Below are 16,424 nucleotides of genomic sequence, written 5' to 3'. Positions count from 1 at the left end.
GGCACCTTTCTATTATATCCATGGTTCGATGTAACATTTTCTTTTTGCACGGTTGTACGATGGGATCTTCCCTTTTTCTAGGTTCGTACTGTATGTTCTTCCCCTCAACTTCAACCGTAACCACCTTTCCTTCTTTCGCTTCTTTGTATTCCTTCGAATATTCATTTTCCTCTTCTTTCTCACCTTCGTCCACCCTTAACATATTACAGCTCGGAAAGAGTTCGTAGTCCTCTATCTGCCAGTGGTAAAGACCGTTCACCGAATCCAAATCATCGTCCGTTGAACCTCCTTCCAACCGCAAGACTCCCTCATGATCCAGTTCCATACGCTACCTCCCTTTATCCTCTTCTTCAAAATTTGCTGACAGAGCTTCTTCCCCTACCATTTGCGTGTGCAGATCAATAATGAATTTCCTCCTTTTGCTTTCCAATGATAATGTATTTTTCTTCCAGTCATGCTTGGCCTTTGCTTGCACGAGCCATCCACAGCCTAGAATACCGTCATATCCTCTCCTCTTCAGTGGGATGACGACGAAGTCGAGCAAGAACGGCTGTGTTCTAATTGTCACTGGTTGCGGCGTGAGGACTCCCAATGGTTTGATCCCATGCTGGTCCACCATTAATAATTGGAACGTAGATGGCCACAACATGAGCTATCCCAACCTTTTCCAGGTGTTCTTTGGTAACACATTGACACTGGACCCTCTGTCCACGATCGTCTCTGTCAAAACAGTCCCGAGAATTCCCATTTCGATGACTATCGGATGTCGTCCAAATGTAAGGGCCAACAACATCGGGTCTTCTGTACTTGTGCCAACTTCTTTCTCCCTTCCTTGTTCTGTTGGCAACTTAGCAATTGAAGCAATGTTCGTGAGTACCATACAGAGTTGAGGCATAGTGAGCAACAAATCATTTATTTTGACGGGTACCTCGGTTTGTAATATTTTCCGTACAATGTTTTGTTCTGAACAGTTCAGTGAGGAGGTACCAATAGTGTTCTTCAGGTGTGCTTTCTCTGCCTGCGTTGCTTTCTGGATCTTTGCTCACGCTTCCTCCAATCTCTTCTTTTTCTTCCGTCGGGTCGGGGTACACCTTCGCTTGCTTCCGTGTGATGGCCAGAACCTCCTCTTCGTCCGTGCTGATGGTGATCAAATTTACTCCTAACTTCGGGCACTTGGCATCTTCGTGATCATAGGTCCGCACCATCTGCATAATAATTTTGGTCCGCTTGCCGTTGTACAGTCTCGGGAAAAGTGGCCCCACAAATTACATGCGCGGCATTGAACTATGGGTCGGCCATTCACATCGTACTGAATTCGACTCCTGCTGCCATTACTATTACCAGTGTTGTTTTGTCCTCGCCGATTGTTTCTATACCCTCCCAACATAGTACCTTCTGTACTGGTGTTCACCCTCCCTCCTGACGCAAAAGCCTTCTGTGTCAGAAACAGTTGTTGCAGTGCTCTTGTTTTCAGATTAAAAGGGCATTCCTTTGTCGAATGTCCCATGATCTGGCAAATCTCGCAAAATTGATCTTTCAGGCAGGATCCCTTCGTATGGCCTTCTTTCTTGCACTCGGTGCACCACAGCTCGTTTCCCTTGGTCTCTTTATGCATGTTCTTGAATTCTTTCATCATCCGAATCATATCCTTTTAAAGGGCACGGACTTTCTTGCTACCTTTTTCGTCATCGTTGCTCTCCCCTTCTAAAGATGCGTCGTCATCTGAATCAGATGAGCTACTCTTCTTCTTTTTCGTCTTTTATTCACTTTCAAGGTTCATTGCCCGATTGTACGCTTCAGTATATGACGATGGCGGCATGATCTTCATCTTTTTCCATAGCTTCGGGTGAAGGCCTTCAATGAACCATCTTTTCTGCAACCCATCAGCCGGCTTATTCTCCATTTTATTGATCAAGTCCTTCAACTTCCTGGCGTAGACTCGAACTATTTCATTCTTTCCCTATTTTGTATTGTATATCTCTGCTACGATTTCGTTGTCGTCATGGAGCAGTTGAAACTCGGCAGTAAACTCCTTAAGATTGTCCCAGGTGGTTAAGTTCTGGGGATCTGCATCGGTGAACCAATCAATTACAACACCCCGTAGGGTAGCCAGAAATTGCCGGACCCATTCGTTTGTATCCGTTATGCCATTCGCCCTCCAAATCGTTTCGCAAGTTTTACAATCTCGGATGGGATCGGCCGCTCCATCACCATCAAATTTTGGCAACTTTTCCTTTGGTCCTTCCATTACTATTTGAAGTTGAGGGGTTTGTTGTGTACCTGCATTGTTTTGCACTCCCGTGTTGTTTTGGACTCCTGCGTTGTTTTGCACTCCGGCGTTGTTCTGTACACTCGCGTTGTTCTGCACACTTGCGTTGTTTTGCACACCCATGCTGTTCTGCACACCTGCGTTGTTCTACACACCCGCGCTACTCCCGACAGTCGTGCTATTTGGTGAAGAAGGGTTTTCGTCAACTGAAGTTGTCCATTCCACAAGTATATCTCGGACGAAGAGTTCACTACACGCTCATGTTCCCTCGGCACTCCGAGCCGTGCTAGTCAATCACCTTCCGTCTGGATTCTCTTCCCGTGGCGTATGCAGGTTCAAAACTCCTCCCTTGCTTCTTCCACCAATTCCACCCGTTGTCGAGTCTCTTCCAAAAATTCTTCCGTGCTATGGTGTCCATCAATAATTTGCTAAAACCTTCGTCTGCATTCGGCCTGTTGTGCCAAAATTAAGTTCTCCTGTGCGGTGCATATTTCGTCCTTTTCCTTTAGCTTATTCTTATTCTTGTTCAGCTGATTCGGCATTTAGTCTTCATCCGTCCGCCTTTGTACCAGGTCCATTGGAATGTTGACCCTACTGGGTAAAGGAATCAATGCATACAAGCAATTGATAGAAACAGCAAAACTTCTTATATTATTCACATACACCAGAGATATTACATTATGCTTCCGATGATTAGATTCTTTACAATTACCTAAGGGGGTGTATAAATACTTTCCGAAGAACCTTCCCGAAGGGGTCCATCAACTACATGACAATTATCGAAGGGTCTGTCGGCTACATAACAAAAACCTTCCCAAAAGGACCCATCGGCTACACAACATCTACCAACAACATACATCCTATTGGCTACACAATATTTTCCTACGACACTTGCAACTACTAATGATGACACTACAGTGTACTTGGTGGAAAGATTCCTAGATAAAGCAATGAAAGATTGTGAAGGATAAATTGATCAATGACATTTTTGTCAATGTGAGATTGACCCCCCTATTGCATCCCCTATTTTCATAATCATTAGATATGGTGATTTTGATAGTTCCCTCCTTTTAGATATCTCTGAGTGCATAGATAGCATGCTTGGCTCGATGAAAACTGCAATTTGTCCAAAGGAAGCAATTGCATAATTCTACTGCAAGCATGCTCAACCCATTGTTCAACAAGGAGAATCTTAACATTCCTTTAAACAATGCCCACAAATGTAACGTATTCACAATTATTTGTGAAGGGATCTAACAGAGTTGTTCCCATTGATGATGAGAAGCTCAAGAAAGATGAAGACCCTCAAGAAAGTGCACAATTTTGGACTAAGCTTCAATAATCCTAGCTTAATGGACCAAATTTGCTAAACTCAATTGTTACAAGAGTTTGAAAAAGATAGAAAAGCACAAAATGGAACCAAGACATACACAAACCAGTTATTCACCTCCTTTTGTATGTTTCTAATTTCTCTAATGTTTAGAGGAATCGATCTACATGTAGCTTTATAAATTCTATTAAAATGACCAAACTTACCTCTAGAAGATTATAAAAGCTTGTTGGTGTACATAGTGCCTTGTGTCTCATTAATTACAAGACACTTGAGTATAAGACAAGCCTAAGAGCATAGTGCAGTGTCGAGTGCAATAAGCTAAGGAAAATTGATGAAAGTCAAGACATGTAGCCAGAATTAGTGGGTTCCTTTTGCAAGAGCTAGTTGAGTCCAGAAATTCGAATAATGAGAAGATATACACAATAATTTTATAGAATGTTAACTGCAAGTATTATGCTTGTTTCTTAATGTTGCTTCTTGCATTGGCATATTGATTAAGATTCCTGATTTTGAGTTTGCAACTTTGTAAATTGAAATTGTATTATGAAATGGATACAGAATATCATATTATGCTTATCAAGAAAGTTTATGGATGAACGGATTGTTATTGCAAATCTAGCTTTGTGTGTTTTTTTATGTTTTAACTTCTTTAAGTCATTTTCAATTTATTTGCATTTTTTAAATTCATAAATTATTTTGATAGTCATTCCCCTACCATCCCAAAAACCTGTCTTGCTATCCATGAAGGTCAAGAGAAACACAACTCAAATATATTCCTATGAATCAACAAGGCATGCAATTAAACTCATTTATGGAAACAAGCATTTCATCGCACTGCCTTCAAGATGAATGCAAATGATCTGTAATTTCCTCTATAAATTCATTCATTTAAATTAAGTGCAGATCTTAACACAATGCTGACTGCTGTTAGATTACCTTCTGATTACATGAATAAGAATCTAAATAGAAGTTGCAGAAAGTGAATTTCTATTTAAGCATATACTCGGCAAAATCCCACCAATTATTATCTTAACTCGCTGTGACATTCTCTTATTAATTTTGTTGCTTAGTGGCAGTTCAATGGAGTATAAAAACAAGCAATATGTAGCCACTTATTTCTTTCAAATTTCTTCCTCCACATTACTTTCCCATACATCACAGACAAATCTGTACTCCGAGCTATCCCAGAGCACTTTCCTGTTACTTATACAAGTGCTGGAAGTACACCTTCAAAGGAGCCTCTATTATCAAGAAGATAAAGAGAACATTTTGTAACCAGTCAAATCTAAATTGTCACATTTAAGTAGAAAAGCTGATTTGCGAGGCATGACTGCCAATAATGTTTAAGTTACCACCAATGACAATCACGTGGCTGCCGGTGAGAAAAACAGGACCACCGCTGACAATTGCCAATAATGTTTAATGTACCACCAATGACAATCACGTGGCTGCCGGTGAGAAAAACAGGACCACCACTGACAATTATGCAACCACTAGTTTTCCAGACAAAACCATGCCTAGTGATCCCATCACCACAGCAATATTTCCTCAATTTAAGTTGGAATATTGAAGTCATGGAGGAATTTTGAGAAACATTTTTTTCTTCATCCTATACGGATCACACAATGACAGTTAAAGCTAAAGCTAATGTAGCCATGTCAGAGAAAAGTTCAGTACATAGAATCTGGCCCCATGCTTCCTTTGAAGGAAAAGGAGCAGGTTACTTTCCTCTGCCTCTATTATGGACAGCCATTGCATCAATCTGTTATAATAGTCTGACAGAAGAGTTGGTGTTTGTCTCTATCTTCAGGAGACCACTCTTTTTCGTGATGATACTCAACAGTCACTACTTTCTCATCAGCATGGCTCTAATCAGCCTATTACTGTCTTTTTTGCACCCTTATCTCCTTTGCGGGATGTGAAAAGGCCAGCTAGTTCTGTCAGTGTTCATTCCAGATCTGTCAGATCTCGCAGTGGTTTCTTGCGTCAGCGACACTCCTCTATGAGTTCACAGAGACAGTTCAGGGCTCCTGTTCATTCACAGTCTTATCCTCCTGTGACTGATTTCTTTTTGCCAAGAAAGGAATCCTAGTCTTTTTCTTGTCCTCTCTCTTCTTTTTTCTTGTTGTTTCGTGTTGTTCGCTTTTTTCGGACACCGTTTGGTGCTCCTGCTGTTGTCAGCTTTCTGGTTGTAAACTCTCAGTCCCATAGACCTTTTGTGGTCTTATGTTGGACATTTATAATTTTATCTTATGACTTTTGTTTTTGGCGGATCTTAGACACACTGAACTTTTGATATTTGATCTCTATGATCTGTTTTTGAGTCAATCAAGGGCATTGCCATTTCAATTATTCTTGCATCAGTGATATTTTTTTAGTTAAAAAACATAAAATGTATACCTCTGGTTCCACTTTCCTCTTTGCCATCAAATCAGCCTTGTTTCCAGCAAGTGCCATCACCATGTTTGGAGTGCCTGCACATTAAAAAATTACTTAGAACTATGGTCATTCACACATGTAGAAACAAGAACTCTTGCTATCTCAAGATAAAATGAAAAAGTAAACTAACATTAGGAAATATGTATAAGGCAGAAACAAACTCATCATGGCCTATGTTGTTGCAATGTTGCTTTACAAACAATCAATTACAGATCAGGCACTTCAGCAACAACCTTATTTACTATAAGATTTACACATAATGCCTGCACTCAAGAAAAATTCTTGACCAGACACTTTCACAACAAACTCATTTATCATAATATTGACTTAATATGCATAGCATGAATTGTGAAAAGCAATGTGAGGATATTAACAGACTTGAAAGGTCTCCAGAGGACCTCCACAGTAAAAAACAGAATCCAAGTTTCAGTTTGACCAGCCATTTCACAAACCAAATCCAAAGGGTAGGAAACAAAAGATATATCCATGACCCAAAGCTACTGCCTTATCAGACCTTTCACAGCCACAAAATTTTTCAAAGCTTCAAGAACTCATGTTCGTAGTTATGCTCCACCAATTTTTACAGCAACAGTGAGTTGCTAGCTAAAAAAAAGGATATCAAAAATTATTACCCTGTCTTTGAAGTTCTTGTATCCATTTCTTTGCACGAGTAAACGAGTCCTGTAAACACAAAACATGCAGATGAGAATACAGTGCTGAGTTTTGAGGTATTTACATGTCTTCTTTCCCAGCTTCGAATTGATAGAATTTTGAATTTTGATTTAAAAATGAGCTAGATTTTCACTTATCCAATGCACTGAACTCTAGCACTTGCAATTCAATTGATTTCTTCAAATCAGCACATAATCACAAAGTTATAATTCATAAAAATATAGCAAGTTACTCAAAACAGCCAACAGGTAGTTCTCTCACTATTTTCATAAAATCCGTATAAGATCAAAATGACCCTCCAAAGAAACACTTCACATAGATGGTCAGATGAGTTGATGTAGACAAAATTAGAATTTCACATGGTTCAGTACATGCTAAAAGGATTTACTGGAAATAACTTTTGCAATGTTACCTCTCAAGAATTTTTAGTGTGCTTTCTGAATTTTATGTAATTTTATAACTTCTTAAGTGAAACACAAACTGGAACAGCAAATCATAAACAGAAATAAAGCACTGGAAACTTTTTGTCTAACTTTCTATAGCTGGAATACCACATCAACATCATGCAAAATAGCAAAATCCAAGTTAAAGATGATAAACTATGTAAACGGAAGTGCCGATTATGGTCTGATATAAAATGGACAACTGACTTAACACCCTTGATATGCAATTAAACTTAGCTTTGAATAGTAAATGCTCATATATATTGCTGATATTTGCAAAAATGAATAAATTGAGCCCTCATATACCAACAACCACACACCTATGAATTCCCAAGATATCAAACATTCTTGGATCTGAATTAAACATCAATTTATCACCTTCAAAATACTTTTATTCAAATTGCAATGTTCTGGAGCAAATTACAATGACTTATATGTACAGTTCAAGACCTACAGCAATTGATTTTGGCTGAAAACAATGACTGTACAGCTACCACACACTATAGGAACCCTATATGGTGAATATTTGGCAAGTTTATTTGCCGAATGTGACTATAGAAGTGCTGTCACAGAAGGAATGGTGATGAAAAAGACATATATGGGTAGCATGGCAGATAAAAACAGTCAACTAGAAGCAGTGCAGTGGGCTAACCCTCCAAAATGCCGATAACAGCTCAAAATGCACACAAACAACAATAAATGCTGGTAAAACTTGTCCAAACTGATGTTAGAAGTCTGGAAAAATATTTCAACAGGAAAAAGACAACAGATATGTACTTCCTAATGTTGGCGCTCCTTGTGATGTTGGCTAGAAAAATTGTAACAGTGAAATAACATCAAAACCCTCTTTAAAACCTCCCACGGTGCTAGTGCAGCCACTTGAGTTGTGGAAAAAACAGGTTATGTTGGTGGATCTACTCTCTCAATGCTACTATGCTCAAGTAAGTAGCTGCATACACTGGTTTTATGCGAAAAATTATGACCATCATCAAAATCTGTAAATCTTCCCCTTGAAATGTTGGCACCCTATCTGTTGCAGAAAAAATTGCTGAATATCTATGTTACCGGGGCCTTCCCCTGCAACCTACAAGTACTGGTCAGGTTCGAACTGGTTCCGGGTCCTGGTTCTTCTGTGGGTTTGGCCCAGACAAACCCAACCAAAACCAAAAAGAGTTTCACCTCCACATGTATCCAGCCAGAAAAATTGGATATTTTTTAATTCCTTATTTACTTTTTATTCTAAGGTATCCATATACAGCCATAGTAAAAATATTGTCAAAGCTATGGCATCAAGGAATAATCAATGGTTTCCTATGCTTGAAATAAAATGGAAGGTGTAATATAAATCACAAACCCTTTCATATTCAATTCTCAATGTCTAACGTTATCAAATTTATAAGTATGCATGAATCATATTTATCATTGTTAAGGATGTTAAGCAATTGGTACTTGGATAGCATGTCTATGTGTTGCATTGATGACAGCTTTGTCATTGATGTCAGCATGTATCATTTGGTATGTGACAGACAGATTTTGTACATCACAAAGGTTGGATTGATCAGCAAGGTTGGGATATGGCAAGATATGCTATGCGGGCTTATATACATATTCAAGGATGTGTTCAAATACTACATTTGTGTTTGCGTATGTTTGTGTGAAGAATTGGATGAGTTACAGTTGATTTGAATAAGACCGGTAACAAGCTAGTGTGCAAGAAACAAGCAACTAGTAAATTGTTTGCATCTGATGAGCAAGATGGAATAAGGATGAGCGAGCTTAGATTGCGGTTGAAGGCATGTTCGTGATGATATGTTCATGTTAGCAGATGCTAGAGATCATTGTGGGAAAGTTCTTGAAGTGTAATGTGTGATATGCTCACGGGCAGCTGACTCTTGTATTGGGATTTATTTTGGAAGTTGTAATGTAGCATGTGGAACTTTATTGTAATATCTTAATGATGTCCTATGTAATCAATTATTTATTGGGGAAGCTCAAAAGGCCGGCCTAATTAGTTGTTAGGACAAGGTATAAAGGAAAGATTGTTTCCTTGGGTTGAGGTGTGTAAGTGATTGTGTAATTGATGTTTGGATGTTGAGGATGTGAATTTGATCAAAGTAGAGAAGATGATTATGTTGATGTTGATTTGAGAACTTTAAAGGAACTGTATAGGCAATTGAGTTGCAAGTTTGGTCAATTCACTACTTGGATTTGTTATCCTAAAGATCTAATTGTATAACAATATTGAAACAATTTGGACAGTGGGTTTAGTTGTCTTCCTTATTCTTGTAACAGCGCTAGAATCTTCTAACAGGGATTCAAAGTCTCCTAACAACAACTAAATGTATTGATTGTATTGCAATTGGCTCCTAACACGGTCAAATTCTCTCAAAAGGAACTTTTATATTAGTACATCATTTTGTGGGTTCCATTCCCACCAGAGTTTTTACTTTGATCAAGGGTTTCCCTAGTTAACAAATCATTGTTGTCATCGTGCATATTTTATCTCTTGGCATCGTTCACTATATTGGTTATAGTTGGCATACAATTGATTCAAACCCGCCCCCGCCCCCACCTCAGTTGTATTGGTGGACTTCACTTTTTAACAATTGGTATCAGAGCATTAGATCCTTGATCAGAAAGCTTTGTAGGTTAAGGAGATCCATGTGATTCAAAAAGAAAAGTCTGAAGTTTGATGGAGAGAACTATGACAATTGGAAGGACAAGATGAGGATGCATTTACTCTGCATGGGAATTGACTATTGAATGATTACAAAAACTCGGAAGGTTGTGGTAGAAGAAAAATATCTTTCTACTTGCATTGTTGATAAAAAGGAACAGTTCATGTACAATATGTATGCTAGAGAAGCATTAATATTTGCACTTCTAGAATCAGAATTTGTTGAGGTAAAAGGTCTACATCTTGCTTATGCTATTTGGACAAGGTTAGAAGCACTTTATGAAGGAGATAAATATGCAAAGAATTCTAGGTTGCAAAACTGGAAAACTATGCTTGAAAATGGAAGGATGCAAAAAGATGAATCAGCTAGGTCATACTATCAAAGGAAAATTGAGATTCTTGCAAGCATAAAAGGCTACGGAGGAACTATGACAGAAGATGAGGTATGTTACAAAATTTTGAGATCATTAAGTTCTTATGAAACTAGGGTGTTAACCATAGAACAAGTCATACCAATCATGCCAAATTTCAATAGAGTAACTTTGATTGGAAAGTTGCAAGCATTTGAATCTAGATTAAAGAATAATGTACCTAGATCTAAGACTTCTTTTCGAGCTAGTGTACAAAAGGATAAAACATTACTAACCAGAAGTGCAAGAACGAGTGGTGATTATGCTAGAGAATGGACAGATATTCAAGAAGAAGAAAAGAAGATTGATGAAGCTCTTTCATTGATTGCAAGTAGAGAACCTAAAGTTAAGAAAGCTTTTGATTGTTGGTGTTGTAAAGAATTTGGTTTTTTTTCATATCAATGTCCTAAGAGAGAAAGAAAGGTGAAACCTAGAAAGCCTTACAAGTCAAAAATTCCAAACAATTGCTTTTATGCTAGTGATGATGAGTTAGATTTCAAAGAGATAAACTTCTTAGACAATGATGATGAAGATGAGATAGGATTTGTTGCTATTAAGAGATAAAGTCTTGTAAAAGAGGAGTAACCACTTATATCACATGTGGAAAAGCAAAATTCTGATTGGATTATAGATGGTGGATGTTCACACCATATGACATGTGATAGAGAAAAGTTTGTTGAATTTAACCGTTACCAATGGTAGAGTAGTCAGAGTTGGTAATAACACTCCATGTCCTATAAGGGAAAAGGATCCATTACACTTGATGAAAAGACTAACATTGAGGATGTCTACTTTGTTGATGGATTAACACATAACTTGTTGAGTGTTGAACAACTTGTTGATAACGGATATCTTCTACAATTCACTGAGAAGACATGTATAATCAAGGACAAAGATGGTAAACTGATTAGAACAGGTACAACAACAAGAGGTAATGTTTTTCAATTGAATCCTACTAAGATAAGTTTCTTGGTTGCTAGAGTTGATAATAGTTGGTTGTGGCACAAGAGATTTTGTCATATAAACATTGATAACATTATCAAGATAAGTAACATTAATGCAATAAGGGATTTGACAAAGATTTTGAAACCTTCTAACATAATTTGCAAAGAATGTGTTGTTGGTTCCCAAAACCATAGATTCGAATCCTATGAGCCCTGTCAACTCAATGTTGGGATTCCAACTGGTTAAGGCCAACTTAACGAGACCGATCGATTCAATGCAAGTCATCTATGCTTTTGGCTTTGCAAGGACAAGGCGGGTGTGCCTAATGCCAAACCAATTTCTTAAGTCCAAGGAGATTGATAGCAAATAATCTAATCACAAGTGAAATCTTCCCTAATTTCTCCAAGAGAAATCTCAAACCATATCAATATCCAAGCATGCTGAAAATGAACTCCCTCCTCTCCTTTTGAGCACAACAGGATGACTCTTCATATTCCCTTGTTTGTCTCTCTATTCTAATTCTCTTTTCCCTTTTTATTGTCTTTTTCCCACCCTGAGAATAATGAAACTCTATAAGCTAAAGTGACTTATTAATTCCTCTCTTTAAATTTTAAAGTCACTTTATTAAAACAACTTAATCTTTGGCCATTAAAATAAATGTCCTATCGAACTTAGAAAGCCAAGTATAATAGCTTGTCGGAAAGCTCTTAGCAAGACGCTCCAAGTTGAATATTGCAAACCTGGAAATATGGATTCCAATTGACTTACTATAAATAGTAAGTATCTGGACCCCCTATTGTCTTGGCCCTAATCAACCTAAAATTGAAAAGCATGTGTCAAACTCATACTCGTCCCTCGAAAAAACCTAGTAAGCCCACAAGACCATGATGGGGAAGGCTAACGACGTATCAAATGTTAATGGCTAGAAAATGGGACATTTCAATCCTCCTTTCCCAAGGTTTGTTTTGCCTCGAGCAATCGGCATATGCATGCTACAACCAAAAATGCCTAGATCCAATGTCATTCTCAAGGAAGTTGCTCCTCCAAGTCATTGCGCTACTATGATACAAACAATATGTCTAGAACTGTGAAGTTGTTCATCAATTCCCCACATCTACAATGCATCAATCATGCTAATACCAAGATTTTGCATCATTCCATGTGTATAATCTATGGAATCAACTGGCCATGTGCTGCTATCATATGTGAAAAAATCCCCAAACCAACTGAGAACCTCACTCCAACAGAGATCACAAAAATTGCTAGAGTCAAATAGAGATGGGAACTCAACATCATGTAATCCAGCTCCCTGAAACAATACTGACCATGTGACTGATCCTCCTAGGTTCCATAAACAAAAAAGGCCATCCACCTACCCAGTTGTCTATAACTTCATGTTGCTACATACTAAAAAATGTAGAATGTCAAAAATATCTAGCTACCACAACACTACTCCTTTAACATGTATCATGAAACTGTAATTGTATTAAAGAAGCAAGCAAAATATGGCTTCCTCCATAAAGGAAAGTGTAACAACTCAAGCGCATTCTTCATGCTCAACATCTGTGACAATGGAGTAACCATAGGAAATAGATAAATGAGGAGAAGAATTAATCAATGAAGACCCATCAGCATTGTCCTTTCTCCTTATATGCTCCTTGGTCATACTGTTAGCCAAGTTATTATTCAAGGCTGCTTTGTAATCATCATTATTTCCTTGTGTCAAATGTAATAAATCAATCACCTCCTGGCTACAATTAGTATCAATCAGTGACTCTTGATCAATATGTATCCTGAAACTGTAATTGTATTAAAGAAGCAAGCAAAATATGGCTTCCTCCATAAAGGAAAGTGTAACAACCCAAGTGCATTCTTCATGCTCAACATCTGTGACAATGGAGTAACCATAGGTACTAGATAAATGAGGAGAAGAATCAATCAATGAATACCCATCAACGTTGTCCTTTCTCCTTATATGCTCCTTGGCCATACTGTTAGCCAAGTTATTATCCAAGGCTGCTTTGTAATCGACATTATGCCCCTCTCTCAAATGTAATAAATCAATCACCTCCTGGCTGCAATCAGTATCAATCAAGGGCTCTTGATCAATATCAAAAGGTGTTCCATCATCAAACTCAAATGGTGGATTTTCCAATATACAATCAGCATCCATTTCAAAAAGAGAATTACTGTGCTCATCCAATCAACATTATGCTAGCTGTAATTATTATCATCAAAAGAATAATTATCCTTAGGTGTTGCTACACAAATAGTTGATCCAAAAGATACCTTACCACCCCTAAAGTCATCAACCAAAAGACATGGTGTCATACTGGAAGGAGACTCCATTGAATTCCCAGGCGGCTGATCTACAATACCATCAGCTTTATCCCTATTAAGCTGCCCATATGACTGAGTTTTATCTTTCTTTTCATCCCTCTCTATTGGCTGAAACAAAACTTCTTTCCTTCCTTCTACAATCTTGCCCCTTCTTAAGAATGGTTTCAATTTCTGCTCACACTGTTTGGAAATATTGTTAATCAAACTACAAGCACTGAAAGAAGTGACATGTGTTTGTTTCAAATCAGCTAATATGGTAGATAACAAGTGTTGTGAATCATCATCACTCTCTTCAATAATCAAGGACATTCTGGACTACATAAAGGATAAAACATTTCGCTTGTGGTCCTTTTTAATGGCACTCAAGAACTGACGGAACATATCAATAATTAAGTCTCTGCAACCAAGATCTCTCATAATCACACAAGCTCTAAGTCTTGCAACTGATTCTAAAATTTCAACTACCTTACCAAGTGATGGATTATGCAAATCACTCAATCCTTGAATGCTTTCTAGCAAAGTTGCCGAAAACTCCTCTATCCCTCTTTGGGCGCACATATCCCCGTATCCAATTTGGAAACATATCCAATACTGCCCAGATACACGTTGAATATTGTACCCATGTCTACCTAATAAACTTCATTTTTAAACAGTACCAAATACTATGGGATTTTTCTTAAAAGATTTGACATAGATCTTCTCTTTAATGTAGAAAAAACTATATTAAAGCAATTTTTATTAAAAAATAGTATAAACAAAACCTCCACTAAATGAGAAAGACAATAAAATGTTTTTCTATTTTAGCAACCCATTTTTGGGTTATCTTCTAATGCAACTCTACTATGTTCACATATTGTAAAGTGTTAAATTAACTTATAAATATTTATGTAGCATTTATGTGTCAATATTACTTTCCTACAATAAATTAGAAAACTTTGTTAAATATATGTATATGTGTTATTTATTAATGTCGTGTCCAGCCGTATCCTTATTGGGGATCTTAAAAAATGGCCGTATCCATACCCAATACCGTATTTGTATTTGTATCCGTATCTGTATCCATGCAACTTTGCTTTCTACAAACCTTTTTCATTACTTCCCTATTGCATGGATCATGTGGTGTCGTTATCCTCATAACATGAACAATGCACTGAGTGACTAAAAGTCTCACCTCTCTATCAGAATGTCTCAACAACATTGGTTCTACTAAAGGAATTACAGCAAGAAGGATATTCACTTGTTTAATTTGAGAACCCAGCTGTTCTATTGTGGATAAACAATTCTCTATTGCTCCCGAATGGTGAAGTACTTCATACTTTGATTGAGGTAAACATGCAAGTTTCCGTTCTATGCTATAGAGTTTTTGTTCCAGAATTTGTTCCTTGTCCTTGGCAATGAATTTTGGTAGCTGCCTGAACATGTTTGCACTATGAGCTCCAACAATAGATCTCGAGGAATTAAAGCTCTATTCTAGTAAATAAATACTCTAAGATGATCAACGGTAAGCAAATTTTTTCTGACCTTATTGCTGACTACTTAGCTAAAAAATGCCTGATATTCTGTCCCAACTTAACAACGGTCACTTCATAACAAAAGTAGTGTGTTAGAGCTCTTCCAATATGTCTGAACACCTTCAGAAGTCATAACTATTGTTTGGTGCCTTGTAAATCAATTAATCATAGTGCTTCTGTTCTAAGCTTGGATTACTTTCCCATGAACCCCTGTACTGCTGTAAGAATCGTTAACTTACTATCCACAAGTTTAAGGTACCGTAATATTGCTCATCAATTTTTACCCAAAGTTAACATCAGAAGCCTCTCGTATGCATAGCATAGGCATTTCGTAAAACACTTGTGTGGTCACAACATTATGAAATATTCACTCATTCCTCAAAGACATTTCATCAAACATTCTACATGCTGTCTCAAGACATCTAGAATTCACTGTTTGGCCTTAAATTTCATTACAGGCTGACAAATATAAAAAATTTCCCTCAAATTATGAAATGATCTCTTGTCTCCAATTTAATATACAACATCATCATAGACTACCAGTATGTGCAAAACAAAGTAATATCCACTTCTCAAATTTCTCACACAGGAATGTATCCAGTGTACAAGTAGATTGATCCTAAAAAGATGTTTCATCAACTTGCTGGAAATAATGAGAACAGAGTGGTATTGTTCTGATCTATTCTTCTAATCTCTTATGCAAAGGGGAAAAGACTCAGCATGAAGATGTGAACCCAGCACACATGGTTTACTTATTTACTGCAAGCTTGATGAACTCCTAGTATGTCAATATTCCTATATTCCTGATGCCATAAAGCTTCTTTGTTAATACAGGTGATGTTGTGGTAGAAGAACACTCGTAGACAATATCAAGATGTTTTTCTAGTCAATGCCACATCCTCATTTCTCTTTCCAGAATGCTTCTGCAAATTGGAGTTTAGCCACCGAACTCCAATAATTTGCATAGAATCCACCCCGATCAAACTAAACTGCCAGTACACACCTTCGAAGTCCTTCCCTCTTCTTGCACGACGATGCAATACATTGTATCAGTTGCCGCTATTCAAGAGGTTTCCTGCTGCATCTATTCCCAGCGGTGACAACTCCAAACAAAATTTTCAGAACTTAGTATCAGTTGCCGCTATTTAAGAGGTTTCCTGCTGCATCTATTCCCAGCGGTGACAACTCCAAACAAAATTTTCAGAACTTATTCGCATTGATGAAGGACCACAAAACCCTTTGCAATGTTGAAAATGACTAGAGACACATGAAATTGTTTACTCCACAATGTTGGTAATAATCTTTCCATAGAAATATGATGATGCATATTGGTTTATTGAAATTCAAATCTCGTATTTTATTTCCACTGAAAGGAACGAAATGGC

At 37.6% G+C, this 16,424-nt stretch overlaps 1 protein-coding gene across 2 annotated transcripts in view; it reads right to left on the bottom strand.

Moving 5' to 3' along the window:
• The window catches only part of LOC149556726 (ras-related protein RHN1-like), a 155,245-nt gene that overhangs the window by 90,720 nt on the left and 48,101 nt on the right, over window positions 1-16,424 (bottom strand). For both annotated transcript variants that reach the window (XM_089831215.1, XM_089831214.1), the window contains 2 exons: window positions 6,674-6,722; window positions 6,003-6,076 (listed from right to left, as the gene is read on the bottom strand). In XM_089831215.1, coding sequence (XP_089687341.1) covers window positions 6,003-6,076; window positions 6,674-6,722 — 123 coding nt within the window. The remainder of the gene's footprint in view (window positions 1-6,002; window positions 6,077-6,673; window positions 6,723-16,424) is intronic.

The sequence above is a fragment of the Cupressus sempervirens genome, chromosome 5 (assembly GCF_028749045.1).
Source record: "Cupressus sempervirens isolate cs-2001-9-10 chromosome 5, ASM2874904v1, whole genome shotgun sequence".
NCBI lineage: Eukaryota > Viridiplantae > Streptophyta > Pinopsida > Cupressales > Cupressaceae > Cupressus > Cupressus sempervirens.
The sequence above is the reverse complement of the archived record's forward strand: the minus strand, read 5'-3'. Positions and strand labels throughout refer to the sequence as shown.